Raw genomic sequence first — 20,120 nt, 5'->3', positions numbered from 1 at the left:
CACATCCAGGTAAATGTAAGGCTTGATTGGCTTAATGTCAGTAGCTGTATTTAATTGCTCATTATAAAATATTTAGTGATAATGACTCCCTGTTAGCTATTAATGATGATAAAGAGCCAATCAAAAGGTATTAGCACTGTAATATCTCTAAAAATGGGTTAATGGTAATAAGGCTGATTGGTGGGAACCAACAAGTTATACATGATATATTCTACCTGCTTAAAAAGGATCTGTGCTCACACAGTACCAAAAACCTTAATGATGGTCACTTCCCGTGTTTGGTTCACAAGAGAAACCTGAGGCTAAAGTCGAGGCACGAGGTCATATGGTGACCAGCGGGCAAGAGACCACGACCAACAGCTGGCTAACACCTGGAGGTCCTGCTCAGGTATCTCTGAGCAAGACACTTCATCCCTCCTGAACGCTACAGTGCAACTCACCTTTTGCCCAAAATGTAACTGTTGTTCATATGTTGCTTTTTATGTTGGATTCAGTCAGTTTTAATTCCAGCGAGACTGTGATTTCAGCCTAAAGTAGGTGTGACATTTTCCAGCGTCTCTCTACCCTCTTTCTTCACTTTTTCGATTTCTCTGCCCCCACTTCTTAGTTCGTTTTGTGTCTGTATGTTAGTAATTATTAGTTAGAGGTTCAAATATTCCACTCTCACACACACATGCATGCCCACGCACAGCCGCACACACACACGGACCCATGCCCAGAGAATATTGGTTTTTATGTTAAAGTATGTGTCTCCAGCCACGGACTGAAGCCAAGTGAAGGAAGACATGACAAACGACTTTGGCATTTAACATGACAGACGCCCTCTCTCTCTGTCTCCCTCTTTCCGTCTTTGTGTGCGCGCGTGTGTGTGTGTGTGTTGTAAGTATGAATCTATAACAGTAGCAAATGTTAAAAAAAAATCCAGAAAAAGAAAATCAAACATTCTCAATGAGGTCAATGATTAAAGTCTGTAGTCACTTATGTAACCATAAGCAGAGTGATTGCATAACTTGTGTCACCTAAAAATAAATTGTAGTGGTAATTGTGTTTTTTCATTTGTGTGCTATTTTAATTAAGATCAAATCTGGTGCTTGTGTAGAGGAGTGTTTACACCCTACTGTGTTTACTTCATTTGAGGTCCTAAACAATCACTATCATAGCTCCCCTGATGAAAGCATACAGCCGTAGCATGTTACTGAGTCGCTACACTGCAAACATTGGATTATACTTTGTTTTGTTTCGTAATTTTATAGCTAACGGCTTGAAACAGTAATGGGATTTTCGTTCCACTGTAAACTCAGCCCTGTTCAACTCAAACTGATGATAAGCCAAGGTAACTGACTGACCACAGTTACACATGCACATGGAGTCACCCATGGACAGTTAGCAGGTTTCATATTTCATATTTGTGATTACAGCAGATTTCTGTATGTGTGCCTGTGATGTATATGCTGGTGTGGGTACACAAGGAAGGCATTTCTTACCTTTGCAGACAGGTCTGTGGTCACTCCATGCTGCAAACACTTCTGCTACTCTCTGGCAGCTGATACTTTTGCTGCCCTGTAGAACATAGTCTTCTCCGCAGCTAAAGTGCACCACACTCCCAATGCTATGCAAAATGGAAAAAAAATAATAACATAGTGTAAGAAAAAAAAGAAACACAGGTATAAAATGTTTATGCTGCAAAGATTCTGTACAGATGTGCATTTGTGCATTTCTGTTAAAAAGCAACTACGCCAGTGTTTTTCAATTGTACCTGAAGTCATTGCCATGGCGTTTTCCATTCTCTGGCTCTCCTGGGTCTGGGCAGGAGTTAGAAGCCTGTCTCACACCGCCTTCATTTACTACACAGAGAGACAGACAGGTGGAGAGCCGAGGAAACACGGTTTAGATGAAGACAGACAGAAGAAGTATTTGGTTCACTGGATTCCACGAGCAATCTTTCTCTGAAGGTTTAGTTTTCTGACTGCTATACATTATGAAACTCATTTTTATGCTCACATAAATACACTGTAATTCGAAATTTACCATCAAATCAACATGGTACTGCTTCAATGCGCCCTCGCATCTGTCATTCCTCTGAATGACAGATGTGAGGGTGCCTTTAGTTTTAGCTTAGGAAATCTGCCTGCTTTATCACTCATTCGCTTTACAATCAGCAGCGAAAGAAAAAAAAAGTTCGACCAGGAGATAGCCTAACAGACAGGCTAGATGGTGGGGTGGGCTGTAAAGGATGACACAGCACTCCAGACACGATCTTAATTCTCTCACAGACGAGCTAATCTTGACAGTAACCCTCCAAACATCACAGAGGTAGAACAGAGACAACAGACAGGACTGCACAAACACTTTCAGACTGCAACATCAGGACAAACGTGGATCTGACAGGATGAATCTTTACTCAGTATCTCTCTTTAATTATAAGACTGCTGTTGTACTGTTTTTCTTCTGTTTTTTTAATCATTTTCCTTTTGTCTTTCGGTCTGTCCCCTTTGCCCCCATCTATGAATAAAATAACCTCATTGCAGACCGTTTAGACCTTCTTCTTTGTGCAGCAACAGTTTTACTTTTTTTAAATGAAACACTGCTGCTTTTTCTGTCCCAAAATAAGGGAGGCACCACGTGCCACAGAGCCGTTTCTGGTACATCGCAGCAAAGCAAAAAGTATTAGTAGTAATACGGTATCTTAATGAGCTGCATTCCATTGATGTTCTATTTCGACCCACGTGAGAGGATATTTCCTTAATGAGATCAGGGTGAGGGTAAACTTATTTAAATTACCCTCGAGTTTCTCACAGTTTTTCATTCAGACCAGTGAATACAGAATTAGGCCCCTCTGAGGATTTTTGAGTTTTTTTCTTCTGCTTCTTCCCAGTCTGTCATCCTTTCCTAATGTCTAGTGTCAGCAGAATATTACTAGAGGCAGAAATCAGCCTGGTGTGCTTATTTATTTCGGCTATAGAGCAAATAAAACAGCCCGTGGTCTATTTTGATATTCAAATGCAAGGAGTGATATTCAATTTAGAGGGAATAATAGTTTAGTGTGGTATAATAATCAGTTTATTTTTAAAGCATAGAGTAGACAACAGTGCGGCACTGTTCTCTTGATTACTAATTTCATTAGGATGATTAAATTACGAGTGGAAGAACATAATTCTATTTGTGTTATTTGGATGATGAATATAATATCAAAATGATTATCTTTTTTTAACTTTGCATGTTTTGGTTTTGTATTTTATTTATGTGTATAGGTTTTGCTGCTCTAATTAGTCAGCGTCCCCCTCATCTAAAGAAAGGCTCTTTGCAATGAACACGGGTTAAAAAAAAGAAAACGTCCTGAATTTGCAAGAAATTTAAACAAGTTTTTTTTACTCAAGAACGCTTACGAAGTCAACTAGTCTCACTGTTTTGAAATTAAAACTCCCTTGCCACGTTGTTTAAGATACTTTCTGGTTATTTTTTAGTGTTCTGCACTGACTCTTGTTGTAAGACAATTGCTGGTGAAATCTGATAAAAAAACAAAACAAACTTTTCTCTTATCTTAACCCCCCCGCAAAAGCCAGACAACCCAATTAGGTGTGACAAACACTGGCCAAGTGATAATACTGCCCATTTCTGTTTTCACATAAACACCTTCCCACCCAGGCTGTCTGGGCTATCTGGCTAACATGTATGTACATGTGTAGTCTGTATCAACAAACCCAGCAGGTGGTTGGTGTGCAGCTCTGTGTGTGTGGATTTGTTAGAGTAGATACTTTGTTGCTTTGTTGGAGCGGCTAATTTGACCATCTGGACTATTAACAGTACAACAGAGGGACTGGTTACAGTATCAGTTCTGTGTACACATAGACAAACACACAAAGCCCACAAAAGTGAACCCACAAACATATACATACATGCACATATACAGAACCACATCTAAGCGCACACGCATGTGTACATGGGCACAGACTGACACACAGACAGGCTTTATGCTTCACTGACGAGTTAAACCAGTTAGAGAAGAACAAATTAGCATCTTAACCAGTCAGAGCCAGACTAATTAACATACAGTACACATTCATATGTGTAGAATCAAACCTCGACCATGGCTCTCCAACCTGTCAAGGAAACTGATGGATCCGCGATGTGCCGAGCCACCACGCTGCGCCTAGCTCAGAACATCGCCTCCCCATCAGCTCATACAGTATTTAAGGCAATTACACACAAACATACAATCACATAAACGCAAGCAAATAAGGAAAACGAGCAAAAAAAAAAATCTGTGATCTTTAAAAATTCATAATTATCACTCATGCAAACTAATTAACAAGAAGCAAGGCCATCATCTTGGTGTTTTTGCACGTACGGTATTAGTCTCTCGCTCTCGTATTAACACTTATGTGCACTTATCTTCTCATGTCCTTATAGTGTGCAAAAAAATGCATGACTTTGAACCTTCATCTGCATATTTGTGAGTCCATGCGGGGTGTTTAGACTAGGTGGCAAACATAAAAGTATATAACCATCAACACCATTATAGCACACAGATAACTAACCTTCAAAGAGTTGCATAATGTCTGTGCGTACGTGTGTGATGTGAGATGACCGAATAGAGACGCTATAGTAAAGAAGTGTGAAAGAAAGTTGGACTTACATAAAAAATAATGTATGTATTAAGTTAAATGTTGAAAAGTGAGCTCTATTTGCTGGTAATAGCTCTGCTTTTTGTGCATATTCATAGAATGTTGAAAGTTATAATTGTAGAGAAAAATGTAATCATGTAGCCAAATCGGTATTACAGTGGATGAAATGACAAAGGAACCATAGTTCCCTTTGGGATGCCTATTGTGTTAGTTTCCAAGGTGACTTATTCTTATATGTGGGTATTTCAAGTCAGAAGGAACTGTGGTTGCCCACCAAACAAGTGCACTACATTAACAGGGAAGCTCTTATACTTATTATGAGTGCATCCTTGTTATTTTAGAAAGGTTCTAGATATAGACTGCAATATGTAATGGCAGTTTACCTTTCTACCAAATCATCACACATCATGACATAATATATTTTACAAAGTGCAGAAATACATGAAATTGTCTTGGGAGATTTTTTATAAACCCAACAATGGGCTTGAGACCTCAATGATTCATTTATAAAGGTTTGCAGGCTGTGAGAGAAGAGAAGAGAAGAGAAGAGAAGAGAAGAAGAAGAGAAGAGAAGAGAAGAGAAGAAGAGAAGAGAAGAAGAAGAGAAGAGAAGAAGAGAAGAGAAGAGAAGAAGAAGAGAAGAAGAAGAGAAGAAGAAGAGAAGGCAGGAGTGGGCGGTAAACAATATTAACTACAGCTGATTCACATTCCTTGAGCCTAAAGCAAGACCAAAACAAACCATGATTAAACTTATCAGAACAAGCAATGATTAACTATATCAAAGCAAGCAATGAAGAAGTGGGACAGCATGACCAAAATGCATATACAAAATATCAAACAACAAAAACACGCAGCAGTCACAAAAGCATGGCTCTCGTAAAGGCTTTCCAACACATTTGTGAGTTTAAAAAGATCTCATTTTCACATCAGGGGTCAATTTCAGCATTATGCTTTTGTAAATTGTTGCAATCAAATGTCATTTAATAAATAAGAAACACCATTAATTTTGTATTACGAATAATAAGAAGCACAAATGTGTTGAACATAATAGCCCTTATTAAGAGACAAACTTAACAAAAGTAAAACCAAATTAAAAAACAAACATAAAAAAGCCAGTCCAAGCTAACCAAGCCATTGCAAGTTAGTTCATTAGCCAAAGGGACATTAAGATGTGAACTCACATATTGAAAACTTGTTGGTGGAGTCTTTGCCAGGGAATAATTTAACGCCCCGCGATTTAAAATCTACTGATCGCTTCACTGCAGAGGAGAACAGAAAACAGAAAAGAGAAGGAAAATCAGAACAGATTGGATAAAGTGGGGAAAAAAAATTTGACCTAAAAAAGGATTTTTTTCTTTCTTTTAAATGGCAGATTCTTCTCCCTCACAAAACTGAGAGAGAGAAGAGCAGAGCAGAAAAGAAAGTTACAAATGCAAAGTAAACTTGAAAAAATGGTGGAAACACACAGCTAAGGGGGCAAGAGAAGGCGAGAAGCCGAAAGGGGAAAGAAAGTTGGAGAAATGGGTTCAACAAAAGCACCATTCAGGATTTTTTGTTCATAAGAAGCTTAATCTTTCTCTCTCTCTCTGTCACTCAGACACACACATCAGAAGTGAGGTTGTTTTTGCCGGAAGCCCCATCATATTTTGAACAAAAGCTGGTAAAGGAAAATTGCAGCTTTAATCAAAAGGACAATGATGCAGCTCTGTAATCAAAGCATTCCGATAATGGCACGTTACAAAATAGATGGTTCCTTTAATCAGAGTAACTCCCAGACAAGAAGGAACAAACTGAGGGATCCCTGTCGGCATGAGCTCTGTTTTCTAACACTGGTGACATCATTCGATTGCAAGGTTGGCGATGTTGTGCATGTGCATTAGTACAGTTTAGAACATATGATTACAAGGTATAGATGCAAAATTAATGGGTTAATAATTGATTTTATAAAATAGTAAAAAAAAATCAAAACACTACGCTAATCTAATTTTGTTAAAATAAATGAACACATTATCAACATAAATAATGAAAACACAAATATATCTTGTCCTGAATGACAAAGTACAGTGACAAATCACTTTAATGAATTTCTGATAGAGCGGCTGACAGATATTGCTGTCATTAAGACTTGACTAATCCACTGAAGGATGACAAATGGTGAATGAGTTAATGTTCAACAATTATCCGAATGCTATACTGTACAACGATTACACATACGCACATATATCACTGCTATTATAATAAAAGCAGTTCTATTACATCATGTGTATTTTATGTCAGCAATAACCCCAACATTATTCTCTATGTAGATACATGAACATATCATGCGTCAGTGATACATGCCTGTGTTGTCCATACTGATTAATGCTCCAGGGGTGTAATATTGTGTTACCGTACCAGCAGGTCAATTTCAAGTGCTCCAAATGATAGTGTTGTATCCACGCCAAGAGTCAGAGATATCAATCCTTATTTGCAATCAATGCTAAGCACTTACTTAATCTTAAAATATGGATAATATGGCCAATACATTCTCTAAGCTGGGTAAAAATAATACTGTATTCATGCCATTAACACATTATTACTCTAAGTCTAAACACCAGCAGACAAAAATATGGGCTAGATGAAATGGCTTAAAATAATTGTTTAACTTAAACATCTGCCACACACAGGCCTTAAGACCAGTCAGGGATCCCCATGTAACCACTGGTTGCTAGAGAAAAGTATGTAGTTGGCAAATGGTTGGCAAGAGGTTGCTGGAGGACAGAGTTTTAAATTATGTATCAATATGTCAAACTGATCACGAACAAATGTCCGTTTTCCCTTAAATTTTAGAACACTTTGTGCCATAAATTCTCTCGTTAATGAGACTTCTCCAAGCAAATGATGTCTCAGAGCTGCTTAGGGCTGCATCTGTGCACCGCACATACATAAATGCAAAAACACTGACTTCACAGCAATCCACCTACACAAAGAGTTTCATTTATTATTCCTGACAGCAGATTCATAGCTGTTTAAGATGGGGGTGGGGTGGGGAGGAGGGAGGGGGTTCTTGATATCTGATATAATAGCAGCTATCACTTAGATAAAAAAGCAGATTTTATAGTTTTTATTTATATAATATAATCAGCAGTGTTTTCATGAAACCCCCCATCTTCCTAATATTTCAAAGTCATTATTTTTTTTATAAATATTCTGGAACAACAGCTGTATTTTATGATGAGAGTGAAGTGAATACATTTTCCATTCCACTGCATACAGACATGACATCAAAGATTTAATGACTTTTTCTGACATTGGGTGGCTTATTTGATGCAGAAAAGTCGTATAAACAGTATAAAACACAAAAGGGATAAGAAACAATAAAAGTGCAGAGTTGGCGTTACTGCCTTCATATAAAACTGAGGTTTGAAAATGTCCTGATTGTCATAAATTAAGAACATTAACTGGCAAACTCGTGCTGCTTTTGACAACTGGGGAAGTTGCAAAACAGATCAAAGTCTTACAATCAGGCTTGAAATGCATCCTCTTCGGTTTGGCAGCCGAATATGGGAGTCTGGGCCAAAAATAGTTAAAAGTCAAATTTGTTTTTGCCTATGTAGATTCATTCAGTGTATCAAGCCCTGTTAATATGCATCATAAAACCTGTCCTGTGTGACTATGTATCAAAGTTAAATACGCCCATGTTAATATTCTAGCCTAAAAGCAGCAGCTCTACTGCAAACAACAGATGGAAGGGGCAGATGCATTTATGTAAACCATATTTATGAAGTAAAGTATTTCATATATGGAAAACTATATTCAACAAGCAAAAGCACAACCAAGAGCTCAGCTTAAGTTTCACAGCAATAAATTAGATGCTGAAGCTACATATACAAAAAAGAGAAGGAAAAAAAATCAACCGAACCATGTTGTGTGGGTGTGATGTAGGCCTGATGCTTTTCAGACCCAAGTTAAAATCTTTTTTTTTTTTATTCCTTGAGCACAACAAAAATAAATACGAAAAGCTACAGCTACCTTGTGCAGAATCCAGATCAACGAGTCACCTTTTTTTTTTAACATTACCAGTCTGTTACCTACAACACTGTTTGTTTTTCCTACAGTAGTTCTTAAAACTGGTAGTGTGGAGCAGAGAGAGTCTCTGTGCCAATGATTCAGACAGATAGGCATCGAGCACTTTGAATTTACCAGCTTTGGACTAGATGCTCATCTCGGGTATTTTAATGTACCTGCACGGGAAAGCAAACATTTACCGTTGTCTAGACTGAAAGCTAGGATTTATAACATAGATGTATCTGTGCTTGTTTCTCTACTCAAACGTTCCCATGGTTAATGTGAGAGTGAATGAGGAATTTTAAATAAAACTCACTGAATAAAAAGTCAAATAGGAGGTGATGTAGCTGACATGTACAAATGACCAATAAATAAAAAAGACCAGGTAGGCCGAGCCTCTCAGTCTTTAGCGCCAAGGCTTTGGAATAGTCTCCAACTCCAACTACGCTTTGCTGACTCTGAGGAGTCCTTTAAAAAGCAGTGAAAATAATTTTTTTTAATAAAACTTTCTGTTTTCTTTTCTGTATCTTGCATTTGTGTTGCTATTAAGTATATTTTTAAGTTATAATATTACCCTTTGTTATTCTGTGTTGCTGTACAGAGCTTTGCGCTTGTGAAAAGCACAGCAAATAAACTTTATGGTGCAAGACAGATTGAAGTAGTACCTATTGTAATTAGAAATTGTTAGATTTTTAAGTGCTGAATTTTCATATATGTGAAGAACATTTATTTGAATTCATATGTTTAATAACAATAGCAATTGCACAGTAAGTAAAATAGGTGGCCTGAGTGTTTGCCTGTATTAGCTGGGCACAAGGAAATAATCGAAATATTGATTTGGCAGAGTTGGTTGGTAATGCTGATTATATTCTTCTCCCTACACCTAGTTAATAATAATTTGAATATGCTCAATTAAGGAGCGTAATTAGAAGGCGTGAATAATTATCAGTACTGTAGAATTGCTATTTTGTAACCACAGATGAGCAATACTATTACATCACCAAAGTGAGTCTACGCAAACAACTGACATTAATTCAACAAAGTACATTCCTAGCTAGCCTTACAGTAATGACCCCAGTGCTAACAGCCCCTTTGATACAGGAACAGCAGAACACCAACTCAATAATGAAAGCCAGCACTGGTAAAATGCAAGCTCCCACAATAATATAAAAGATGATTAAGGAGTAGTTCATAGATTTATGAGCTCATATGATCCCCCTGAGGCCAGCAGTGTCTCTGTACTCAGTTTGACTAATGGTTCTTAAGCTAAGGCTGACAAGAAAAAGGATTTGGGGATTTATTTACACAAAAACCAAATTGTACGCTTTACATGTGCTAAATGCTCTCCTCTTCCTTGGCTGTAATTATGCAGAGCACTTAGAATTTCAAGATGTGTGCACTTGATCACGAGCAGGTTTGAGACACTGCAAGAGTCATATCAAAGGTACCATGCAGTCAACAATATCAAATATGTCAACCTCCCTGAGGGGTATACTGTTTCACTGCTAGAGTTGACTAATGTTTCTGCACCACGGGTTGACTGGAGTTTCTTTTGTACTGATTGACTTATTTTGTTGTCATAGCACTGGCTGACTGATAATGCCGTCAGTTGTTCATTAAGGGCCAATCACAGCCCTGCAGACACAGAAACTCATGAATACGTAATGAAGAGAGATGATGGGGGGATGTGATTGGTGGTCTGTGCCGTGGGGAAGGAAACAGATTGCTCGTACCTGACACGTGCATAGACAACGGGCAAACAGGCGTGCACACAAACATATGCTTAAATCTAAGCAGACGCGCAAACTGCCACGAGACATCGTCATACAACAGACAGATCTGTCAGCTTAAGCTGGACATTTGTACAAACAGGAACGCACACTGGTAAATCCAAAGAATTGCATACAGAGCAGAGGACAACAGAAATGGTGAGAATCCACACACACACATGCACACGCAGAAACCAGACGCACATTTATACTCTTAGCACACACACACAGTGACACACATATTCTCAGCCAGGTGTTGAAGGTGTAAGGTTAGACATTAAAGCACAGAGCCGTGCAGAGAAGAATGTCAACCGAATACTTAATTAATAATTTAACACTTCAATATTTGTTAAACATCACCTATGCTTGAGGCCTTACTTTCCCTATTGGATTGGGACAGCTTTAATATAGAAAGACTGAACAAAGAATCATAAAGAGTTATAAAACAACAGCAAATAATGGAGGGGAAATGCGGGTAAAATAGCGCAAAATAGCGTAAAATTGCTCCAACAACAAAATTAAACATTTCCAGTAAGCAAAAAGGCAATGAAGTGTATGCCTTGCCACAGTATATTGGAATTACGGTGCTGTTTCTAAGCAAGTACAGAGACACAATCTCTCTACAGCACAGTACAAACAGGAGGAGGGAGGATAGCTCAAAATTCCTCATTCACTTTACAGGCTAATCGCAAGAAACCAAATAAATAACTATGGTAGATGCACCTTTGCAGAGTTTTCTCAGATTTAATTGGAATTGAACTGGGTTACAATTACATTTCAATTCAAGAGGGATCCTGCTAAAATGGATAGCCTTTCTTTATTTTTTGTAGCAAAAAAAAAACTGTCACAGGTTGGGGTTGGACTTAAAATCCCAATAAAGTGCAGAAACAGGAAGATTGTGTGACATTTTCATTATGCTGATGCAGGAGTTAAAAATGCTTTCTAAACATTAAAATTTTGGATGCAGAATCAGCCTATTGATTTAGAGGTGCTACCTAGAATTCAAACAGCCAGGGAAGGTCAAAGAGAGCAGTCACGCAAACACTCTCCCTCCGTTATGTCTTGAGGATTCATCTTCATGGATTACTCACGTTATACCTTAAACAAGCTAAACTGGCTAATTCCCCAAAACTTAGGCACAACATTTCCTGCAGACTACAAAGTGGGGTAGTCTCTTGTGTTTTGCCATGAATATAGGGGTCTTACTGTTACTGAAAGCTGCACAAGTTCAGAATTAGAGCTGATTAGAGCTTCTAAACCAAATTAACCTTCTACAGACTTTACTGTGGCATCGTGGTTTGCCTCCAACAAATATCTCTAGTCTTGGTTAGGCTTTTTCATTCGTCTCATTACTAAATAGAGCATCTCGAGGAACAAAGAAAATAAACACACCTAGCCATAGTTTGGCAGAAGTGTATGGAAAGCCAGGTTGTCTGGAAGCCTTTTTATGATTGTTTGGAATCTGTCATTACAAAAATTTGAAAATGCACCAATTAACAGTGTGATACCCTTGGACTCATAGTCAATTTTATTCTGGCAAAACAGAAAGTACCATGTGCAATGATGAAAAGAGGGGAAAGAGACTCAAATTCAGAATCGGGGCAGGTGCGAGCATGTCAAAGCAAAATTAGCAGGAACAATGAAAATTCATGTATGCAGCACATTTAGAAATGATGGTATGGTATGGACTCTCAGATCACCTTCCCCATGAATCAGACCATTTTAGTAATAATTAGCTTCGCCTCTGTTTTGTGTGTACCTACCCATTTTCCTAATATTGTGAACACATTTTCTTATATGTTTAAGATATTTTAAAACGGGAGCTACTGCAGCATTGTCAGGATCCTTCCACCCTCGCTTTCTAAAATGTTAATGCTCATTAATAAGAGTCAGGCATTACTTCTCACTGTTCAGACTGAAATTTGTACAGTAAATGGAAACCCTGGCAAGTATTCAATTCACTCGATGGCTTGCCGACGGGCTTGTGATTGGCTGACCGCCGACAACATTAAACATATGATTAACTGGATATGGATAACTTTGTGAATGACAATTAGTCTACTTGAATCTAGCTAGTTTCTATATTGTGGAAATATAATATAATAATTTGTTTCAATGGGCTAACTGAAGGGCTCCCAGGACTCTTATATGTTTTATAAGTTCTTGCTGCTGTTGGAATTTATTAAGATGAAATTATAAAATCATAAAAATGTTGAATGAGAGTAAATGTCCTGAAAATAGAGTAACTAAACAGAACTGCTTTGGCTGCAAAGCCAGTAACAATAGGTAGCCTACTTTCCTTCGTTTCCTTAATGTGTCTGTCACACTTGTCACACAGACGGCTTTTGAATGAATGAAGACAAAATACATTCACCTGTTTGTGAAGAGTGGGTGAGTCAGGAGTCTGTACTTTTTTGCTGCATTTCTTTCCTTTTCTTGCATGTCAACTCCCTTGCTTTGTATAGATTGCCTTGGAGTAGCTCGGTACTCCAAGGCAATCGTTTGAATGGATTACTGAAGCATGTAAATAAATGATCAAATGCAGCTGTACCTGGAAGCTGGATCATTTGTTTTTCTAGGAGTGAGCCAACTGCGCAGTCCCCTAGCTTAGCCTCTCAGTGGCTGAAATGGCACAAAGTCATTATGGTGCCTATTTTGCATATTAGCAAGAAATAAAGAAAACAAAATAAAAATAAAACCAATAAATAAATAAAAAGCAAAAAAACAAAACAAAAAACCTTGGCTTGTCTATGCCATGGTGAGTTGGTAGACTACATACAGGAATGTATAATAAAATTATGAAACACGTAAAGGTTGATGTAGAGGTGTGCAATGAGTGACTGCTATTATAAAACATTAATTGCACAGGTTTATTAGACAATGTTAATAACTCTGTCAGCTGGATTTTAAGCCCCGTTTGGGCCTGAAATCCTCAACACCCATGTCAACTCCCTTGCTTATACTTTTAATTTCTATAATGTGTAGAAATTAAGGAGAACTTGTGCATAAATTAGGCAGATGTACAGTTTTGAGTAATTACGGTTTAATTATTTTAGCCTGCTGAGAAAATGCAACATTTAGAAAAGACAACTTTGCAAGAAACAGGGCTCAAATTTTTCATATTTGGGTAGAGGAAGAACCTTTTAACTTAAATTCACCAAGTGGCAAGGAAATATGAAGTGGACTAATATGTTAGCTGAGTGGCGATCCATCATGTTACTAAGCCCTGTTACTGTGGTACAGTCCAAACTAGTCCCTGCTGGTCATTCATTCATTACATTATATTGTGCAGTAATAAGTTTTAGATGACAAGACCATTTGCTTTACAGTAAGTTAACACCATGACTTTTCCCAGCTTTTCTTTCAAATTGCAATCAAGTACAAAACTTAGATGTTAGAAATTAAAGGGCAGCATTGTCATCGTTATTGTTATGTAAATATAGAACTTGTTAGACTTAACACTTTATGTCTATAGACATGTAAAAAGGTAGAACTAGCTGCTGTCTTTGACAAACTCTTTGAGCACTGTCTTAACTAAGCAGTTATTATAAGCTCCATATTTTTGTATTTGATGCATTTGTTTGTGGCTGACTGACTGTACCTTAGTGGCTGCATTGCTGAGTAGAAATATGACTCACAGGTTGACTGAAACCATATGTGGCATCTGGCTCACAAGATGCCCCCATTTTTTTTTTTACCTTATTATACTGTGAATGTTTTTCTTCAAAACACGTGGTCCTGAAAATTCTTAAAGTTAATCTATTTAAAGCCTAAATTCCCTGTAACACTGTTTGGTTGTTGCAGTTTCTCTTTGGCCACTGACAACTGAGGGTTTAATTGACAACCTGATCCACTCGTTTCTAGCTTTGAGGGAGAAGAGCTGCTCATGTTCTTTTTTTATTTAACAGGGAAGATGACTTTGAACTTCCTATTTTCAGCTTTAGCCTCGGGTGTATTTCTAGGGGGTAAGAACATACTGCAATGCACTCAGTCACATCTAGAAGATGGCATGTTCAACCATAGTCACAATACATAACAGTGGAACAGCTGGGTTTCAGAAAAGTTCTTCGACTTAGTCACTAATGCAAACTTGGTTACTCTTCCTCTCAGCAGTAGTCTATTTTCAAAGAAGAAGAAAAAGAGTTCTCTTATTTATTATTTCTTGTGTGAATTTGAGCGTTTTGTTGTCGTAGAGTTGCCACAGTGGTGCAGTGGTTGGGACTGCATCAGCAATCTGGTTAAGCAAGAAGGTCTGGGAGTAGGCTATGAGACCCCTGATGATGTCCAGGGATGTGAATGTTTGTCTTTGCCAGTTTCTAGGTATTGTTGTTTTTTGCTTTTTAATTAATTAAATATGCTGTATATGGGGAATAAATGAGACACTGCAAGAAGTTAATAATAACTCTACTTAAAATCTGCTTAAAAAAACTCCACCTTGATTACTTTGTTCACTGTAACTGTCTTAAGGTTTGAAACTGTAATTGCAGAATTGAGCAAATCTCCTCCCATTTTATCACCATCTATTATGGTTTCACCTCACATATTACCCACTGTCTTGAGGGTTAATTAAACACAAATACGTTTTGATTACTAAAATGTAAAATATTTGCTTGAGTCCCAAGATGACATGTGACATGACATTGGATGCACTTCCCCTCATGGGCAAAAAACTATTACATTTTATGTCGTCTTCTACAGTACAAAAGTCCTACATTTGGATTGTCCAGCATGTTTAAAACGAATGCCAAAATTGCAAATTAGTTTTCTTTATTAGGGGAACTAAATCTCTAAAGGCAGTTTGGTCCTGAGGTAAATAGCATTCACATTTACCCAGGGACGCTGTCATAGCTGAATAATTACCAAAGTTCAATTAAACATGCTAATGGATACTTAATATGCTTGTATTTAGCTGTGAAGGAGACAGTAAGGAGCACACAGATAAACCATGACATAAGCTGTTTTCCAGAGGTGTGGACTCGAGTCACATGACTTGGACTCGAGTCAGACTCGAGTCATTAATTTTATGACTTTAGACTTGACTTGAAAAAATGTTCTAAGACTTGTGACTTGACTTGGACTTTTACACCAATGACTTGGGACTTGAATTGGACTTGAACCGGTTTACTTGAAAAGACTTGATATTTCACCCCAAATATAAAACTTAACATGCATATTATATAGAGATTGAAAATGTGACGTCATTCACGGGTAGAACCGCAAAGGATTCTGGGAACTCGTGGCAAGCGGTACTAGCGCACGCAGGCTTTCAATTGAAATCAGTTATACAGCGATAAAAAGAAACACAAAAAATGGCAAGAAGCTGTTGTATTATTAACTGCAATAGCCGGTCGCATGACAGCCACGGGAAGCCGACGGGTAAAGAGATCGGTTGTTATCGGATTACGTCGTTGAAGAGAAATTGTTCGAGCCATGTTTCCGAAGTGACAAAGAGGCGACTGGATTGCAGCCATTCAAAGACCAAATATAACGTCCCAGAACACTCCAGCTCACAGGTTAGTCTGCTATAAGCATTTCCACAAAGGTCAGTCTGCTGTTGTAGTTAATGCATCATTTTTCATAACATAATTAGTGATATAGGTTACAAGCAAGTCTGGCGCTGAACAGAAATTGTCGCGCTATGCTCCTTTATTTATTGTGCATAAATAGTGAATTGTCCTGACACAATATTGTGTTTCACTTCTGTTATTACCATGGTACATTGACAGAAACACATACTTTTATTCACAGGATAAAACAGGTTTTTTGTATCACTAATTGCCCAGTACGATTACAGCATACAATATTATTGTCACTGCTACATTTCTGTGATGCGTACCAGAAATTATTTCCACTGCTAATTAATTACCGTTGAGCTCAAAGGTTATATTAATAAACGGTTAACGAATGTGTATTTATGACGACGATTTGTGAGACTGGTAAACTTATGATACGTACGATGGTCTTTCGTTCTACACGGTGCATTTCAAGGTCCTGCACCCATCCGGCGGTAAACTGTACCTGGGCTTGTTGCAGTGACCTGAAGTTACTAAACTTCACGAGTGTATGCACTCACTCCAAGAACCGTATAATTATAAATATGCATATAAATATGCTAAGATGAGATAGCTGACTTCATCTAACTAGCAAATGTTTTCCAGGCTACGTTGGTGATACAGTTTTTTTTAATGTGTATGATATTTTTGTCATGCGATTTTAAAGCTGGTCCTACAACCGCATCCAAGAATAACATGCAGCGTATCTCAGAACTGTCGGTGAAAATTATTCTTGGAGCTAGGTTTAATTGAGCTGCATTTTAAAGAGGTGCAATTTCACAATTTGTGTATATTTTCTAAGTTCACTATTTTGTATGTGTTGAGAAAAACACAGATTTTAAAATTACATGGTCTAATATTTACATTTAGCATAACTGCAACATTATTTTTTCGTTTGTTTTTTTTAAAGACTCGAAAGGACTTGAAATTCAAAGTTTCAGACTTGTGACTTGACTCGGACTTTTACACCAGTGACTTGAGACTCGACTCTGACTTGCCTGACCTTACTTGAGACTTGACTTGAGACTTGAGGATAAAGACTTGAGACTTACTTGAGACTTGCAAAACAATGACTTGGTCCCACCTCTGCTGTTTTCACTCAGGCACTCGCAGCTATGAACTCTTCCTGATAGTACAGAATATAACTGTATGACTGAGCAGAAATTTAGACTAAATTTGGTTGGACATTACATCGTCTTTAGATTGCAAGCGAGAACAGGTGAGCTGAACTCACAGGTAGAAGGTTGATATATATCAAATATTAAAGTACTTTATTTAGTATTTCCAAATATTTCCTGCTTTGAGCTACATCACAAGGACAACTGCAAATGTGTAAATACTAAATGGAATGAAAAAAAAATATTAAAGTAAGAACCTATTAAAAAAAATGCAAATTATTTTAATAGAAGTGATTTTTCCCTTTAACACGAAGACTCTCTACTGTGAGATATGTGAATTGAAATGGTTCATTCCTTTAATTTAGGTCTATCAACATAAAGCCTATGGCATGTTTCAAAACCTTGCCACTGTGAATCATTCTGAAGCATCAATTAAGCATTTAAATGGGTAATTAACTTGGTGCATTTGGTTAAGCCATGCACTGGAGCTGCAGGCTTTGCGTATCTAAATACACTAATTTATGAATGGGCTTTTCCATTGTCCAAGAAGCATGAACAAAGCGATCCACACACACACACACACACACACACACACACACACACACACACACACACACACACACACACACACACACACACACACACAATCAAGCACACATGCACTCACACATACTTCCTCCCTCTGAAGTGGTCTACAATAGCCAGTTATGGCATTATGATATAAAATATTCTTAATTTTAATATTTATACATATTTGATATTTAGCCCCACTGTAATTCCAGACTTTTCCCCTTAAACCTCCAATTCCCCATCACTCTGTTTCTCTTCTACCTGCCAATTTGTTTTAATAACACCTCTGGATTTCCTTACTGTTTTACCATCCTCACTCTCTGACTTCCTCTTTTCTTCCTTTGTAATGTCTGTTGTTGTTGGTGCCTCTCTAACCCTTCTGCCCCTTTTCTGCAAAGTTGGATATAAATCATTAGGAGATTATTATTAATTCAGAACCTCATAATTTGGCCGCAGCAGAAGGAGAATGCTTCTGTGAGCAGAGTTTCTGACCTTACAGACACACAAACATTCTGTCCAACTGGCTGGCGGCACCCAGAGCCAAATGAGGACCTCTGAGGTCTCATAGCAGCGTCTTGTAAACTAAACAAAACCCTGCAAAAGCATATTTGTTGATTAAGTCGTTTAGTGTAATGTTGAACTGCTTTCATCCTGTGTTTGCCACTACACTAAACTAACCGTGCCCAAGGGTCTCATAATGTATTCTCCAGGAGAAAAGCTGATTTTTGTAGACCTGAAAAACATCTCATTTGGAACGCTCTGCAGAGTGAAGTAAAAAGACGAAAAATATAATAGCATAAAAATATGAGTTGGTAACCACCCCAGGAGTAAATTTAACAACAGCAGAGAAAAATAAATGCAGGAAAAAACAGGAAAAAAACACTACACTATACAAGAAACAAAACAAAATTGCTGAATCAAATAATCTACAATCAATTATTGCAGTGATATACATAAATATTTTTGCAAGTACTTCCACAAGACTGTAATCCAACTGGAGGTCATCACTATTGTAGCATTGCCAATCGTTGCCTTTGGCAATGTTGCATTCTCAATATTGGCCTATCTTCATTATCTAGTGAATATAGGCCAGCAAAAGAAATTAACATACAAAGTCAATAATGTGATCAATGCTTTATCATTTCTTTCTACATGGAGAAATAATATTCTCTATTTCAAAGAAAGAAAAGCCTCATGTGGACAGCCTGTGAAGTAAATCTGCCAGTGCTTTAGGAACATTGCGTGACTTTAGGTGACTTAACAGTTTCAGCCACCCAACCCGTCCTTCTGCTAATATGTTAGAAGCAACAAAGTAATGGGTATGACTGGCAGCTGACAGAGAGTAGCCAATCAATCATAATCTTGTTAAAAAGTCCACTAATTAATCAACTCGTTTATCACACTGACACCCCTCATTAACATGTTGATTAACCTTTTCAACTAATTAGGATCAATTAAACCAATTATAGGTAAATCTCAAGTGGAGTGGTCAGGTTGTCAATCAGTCAGTCAAGTAATATGGAAAGAAAACCGATGGATAAGAACGGAAAGAGAAGAGAAGATTCAGGAAGAAACGTGGCAAAAGAGATGTTTTACAGAGAAAGGGGTGATAATTACTTGTACTTACTCTATTTAATACCTTGTTATACAATACTTTTATAATTTAAGAATTTTTAGTTAAATCTTAATGTCTGTTTAAATATACCATCGTCTTTTCTCTTTTTGGCATTTAACCATGTTTGAATTGTTGACTGAGAGGAGGGGCGGGGGGTCGGGGGATAACCACGATGACCCACAGTTTGTACAAAATCACAAACATGCCCCCACCTCTGTCCCACAGTATTAACCATTTTAAAACTCAAATACAAGCCACATTTGCAGTAAAGTATCATCTGGGGTCATATGCAACTTAATGAGCTCATCATACCCACAGATTGCGGATTAATTGATAATTCAGTTTCACTTTACTCGGTTTAGTTGGCCAGCTGTTAGTTGGGTCTTGCAAATCTTGCAAGTGACCAATACACTACATCAGCCATTCCGTTCAAGTCAAAGGTGCTGCAGTCCCCTTAAAAACCAGAAACTCCCATGAGGCCCACTCAATCCTAAATTAAATCTTCACTCTAATCAAAACATAAGAGAACGTGATGGATTTTCTTTGAAAATTGCATTAAAACTGTAATAATGTAATAATAACTTCATAATGAGCAATAGTAATGTGTAGTAACAAAATAACCACCTATTATAAATGTTACTACATTTTTTATATAAATAAATAATGTATACAAATATGTCACTTAAAATAGATGTGAGTAATTTCAAACTGAACTACTTACTTAATTACTGCGACACAGCTGCAGTACTGTTACAGCCCACCAGGGGGCCCCATCCCACACTTTGGGAATCACTGCACTACAAAATTCATGCGGTTGTCAGAAA

The 20,120-nt window shown here is 37.6% G+C and overlaps 1 protein-coding gene and 1 long non-coding RNA gene across 6 annotated transcripts in view; one reads left to right on the top strand and one right to left on the bottom strand.

The window, feature by feature from the left end:
* csmd3b (CUB and Sushi multiple domains 3b) overlaps positions 1-20,120 on the bottom strand; it is a 424,286-nt gene that overhangs the window by 138,673 nt on the left and 265,493 nt on the right. For all 5 annotated transcript variants that reach the window (XM_076878974.1, XM_076878975.1, XM_076878976.1 and 2 more), the window contains exons 7-9: positions 5,807-5,884; positions 1,757-1,844; positions 1,485-1,609 (exon numbers count right to left, since the gene is read on the bottom strand). In XM_076878974.1, coding sequence (XP_076735089.1) covers positions 1,485-1,609; positions 1,757-1,844; positions 5,807-5,884 — 291 coding nt within the window. The remainder of the gene's footprint in view (positions 1-1,484; positions 1,610-1,756; positions 1,845-5,806; positions 5,885-20,120) is intronic.
* The window catches only part of LOC112430185 (uncharacterized), a 43,757-nt gene continuing 34,079 nt past the window's right edge, over positions 10,443-20,120 (top strand). Inside the window, exon 1 of the long non-coding RNA XR_003021974.2 lies at positions 10,443-10,600. This is a non-coding gene — a long non-coding RNA (uncharacterized LOC112430185). The remainder of the gene's footprint in view (positions 10,601-20,120) is intronic.

This window comes from Maylandia zebra, linkage group LG22, assembly GCF_041146795.1.
Source record: "Maylandia zebra isolate NMK-2024a linkage group LG22, Mzebra_GT3a, whole genome shotgun sequence".
Lineage (NCBI taxonomy): Eukaryota > Metazoa > Chordata > Actinopteri > Cichliformes > Cichlidae > Maylandia > Maylandia zebra.
This window is presented reverse-complemented; position numbering and strand designations above follow the sequence as displayed.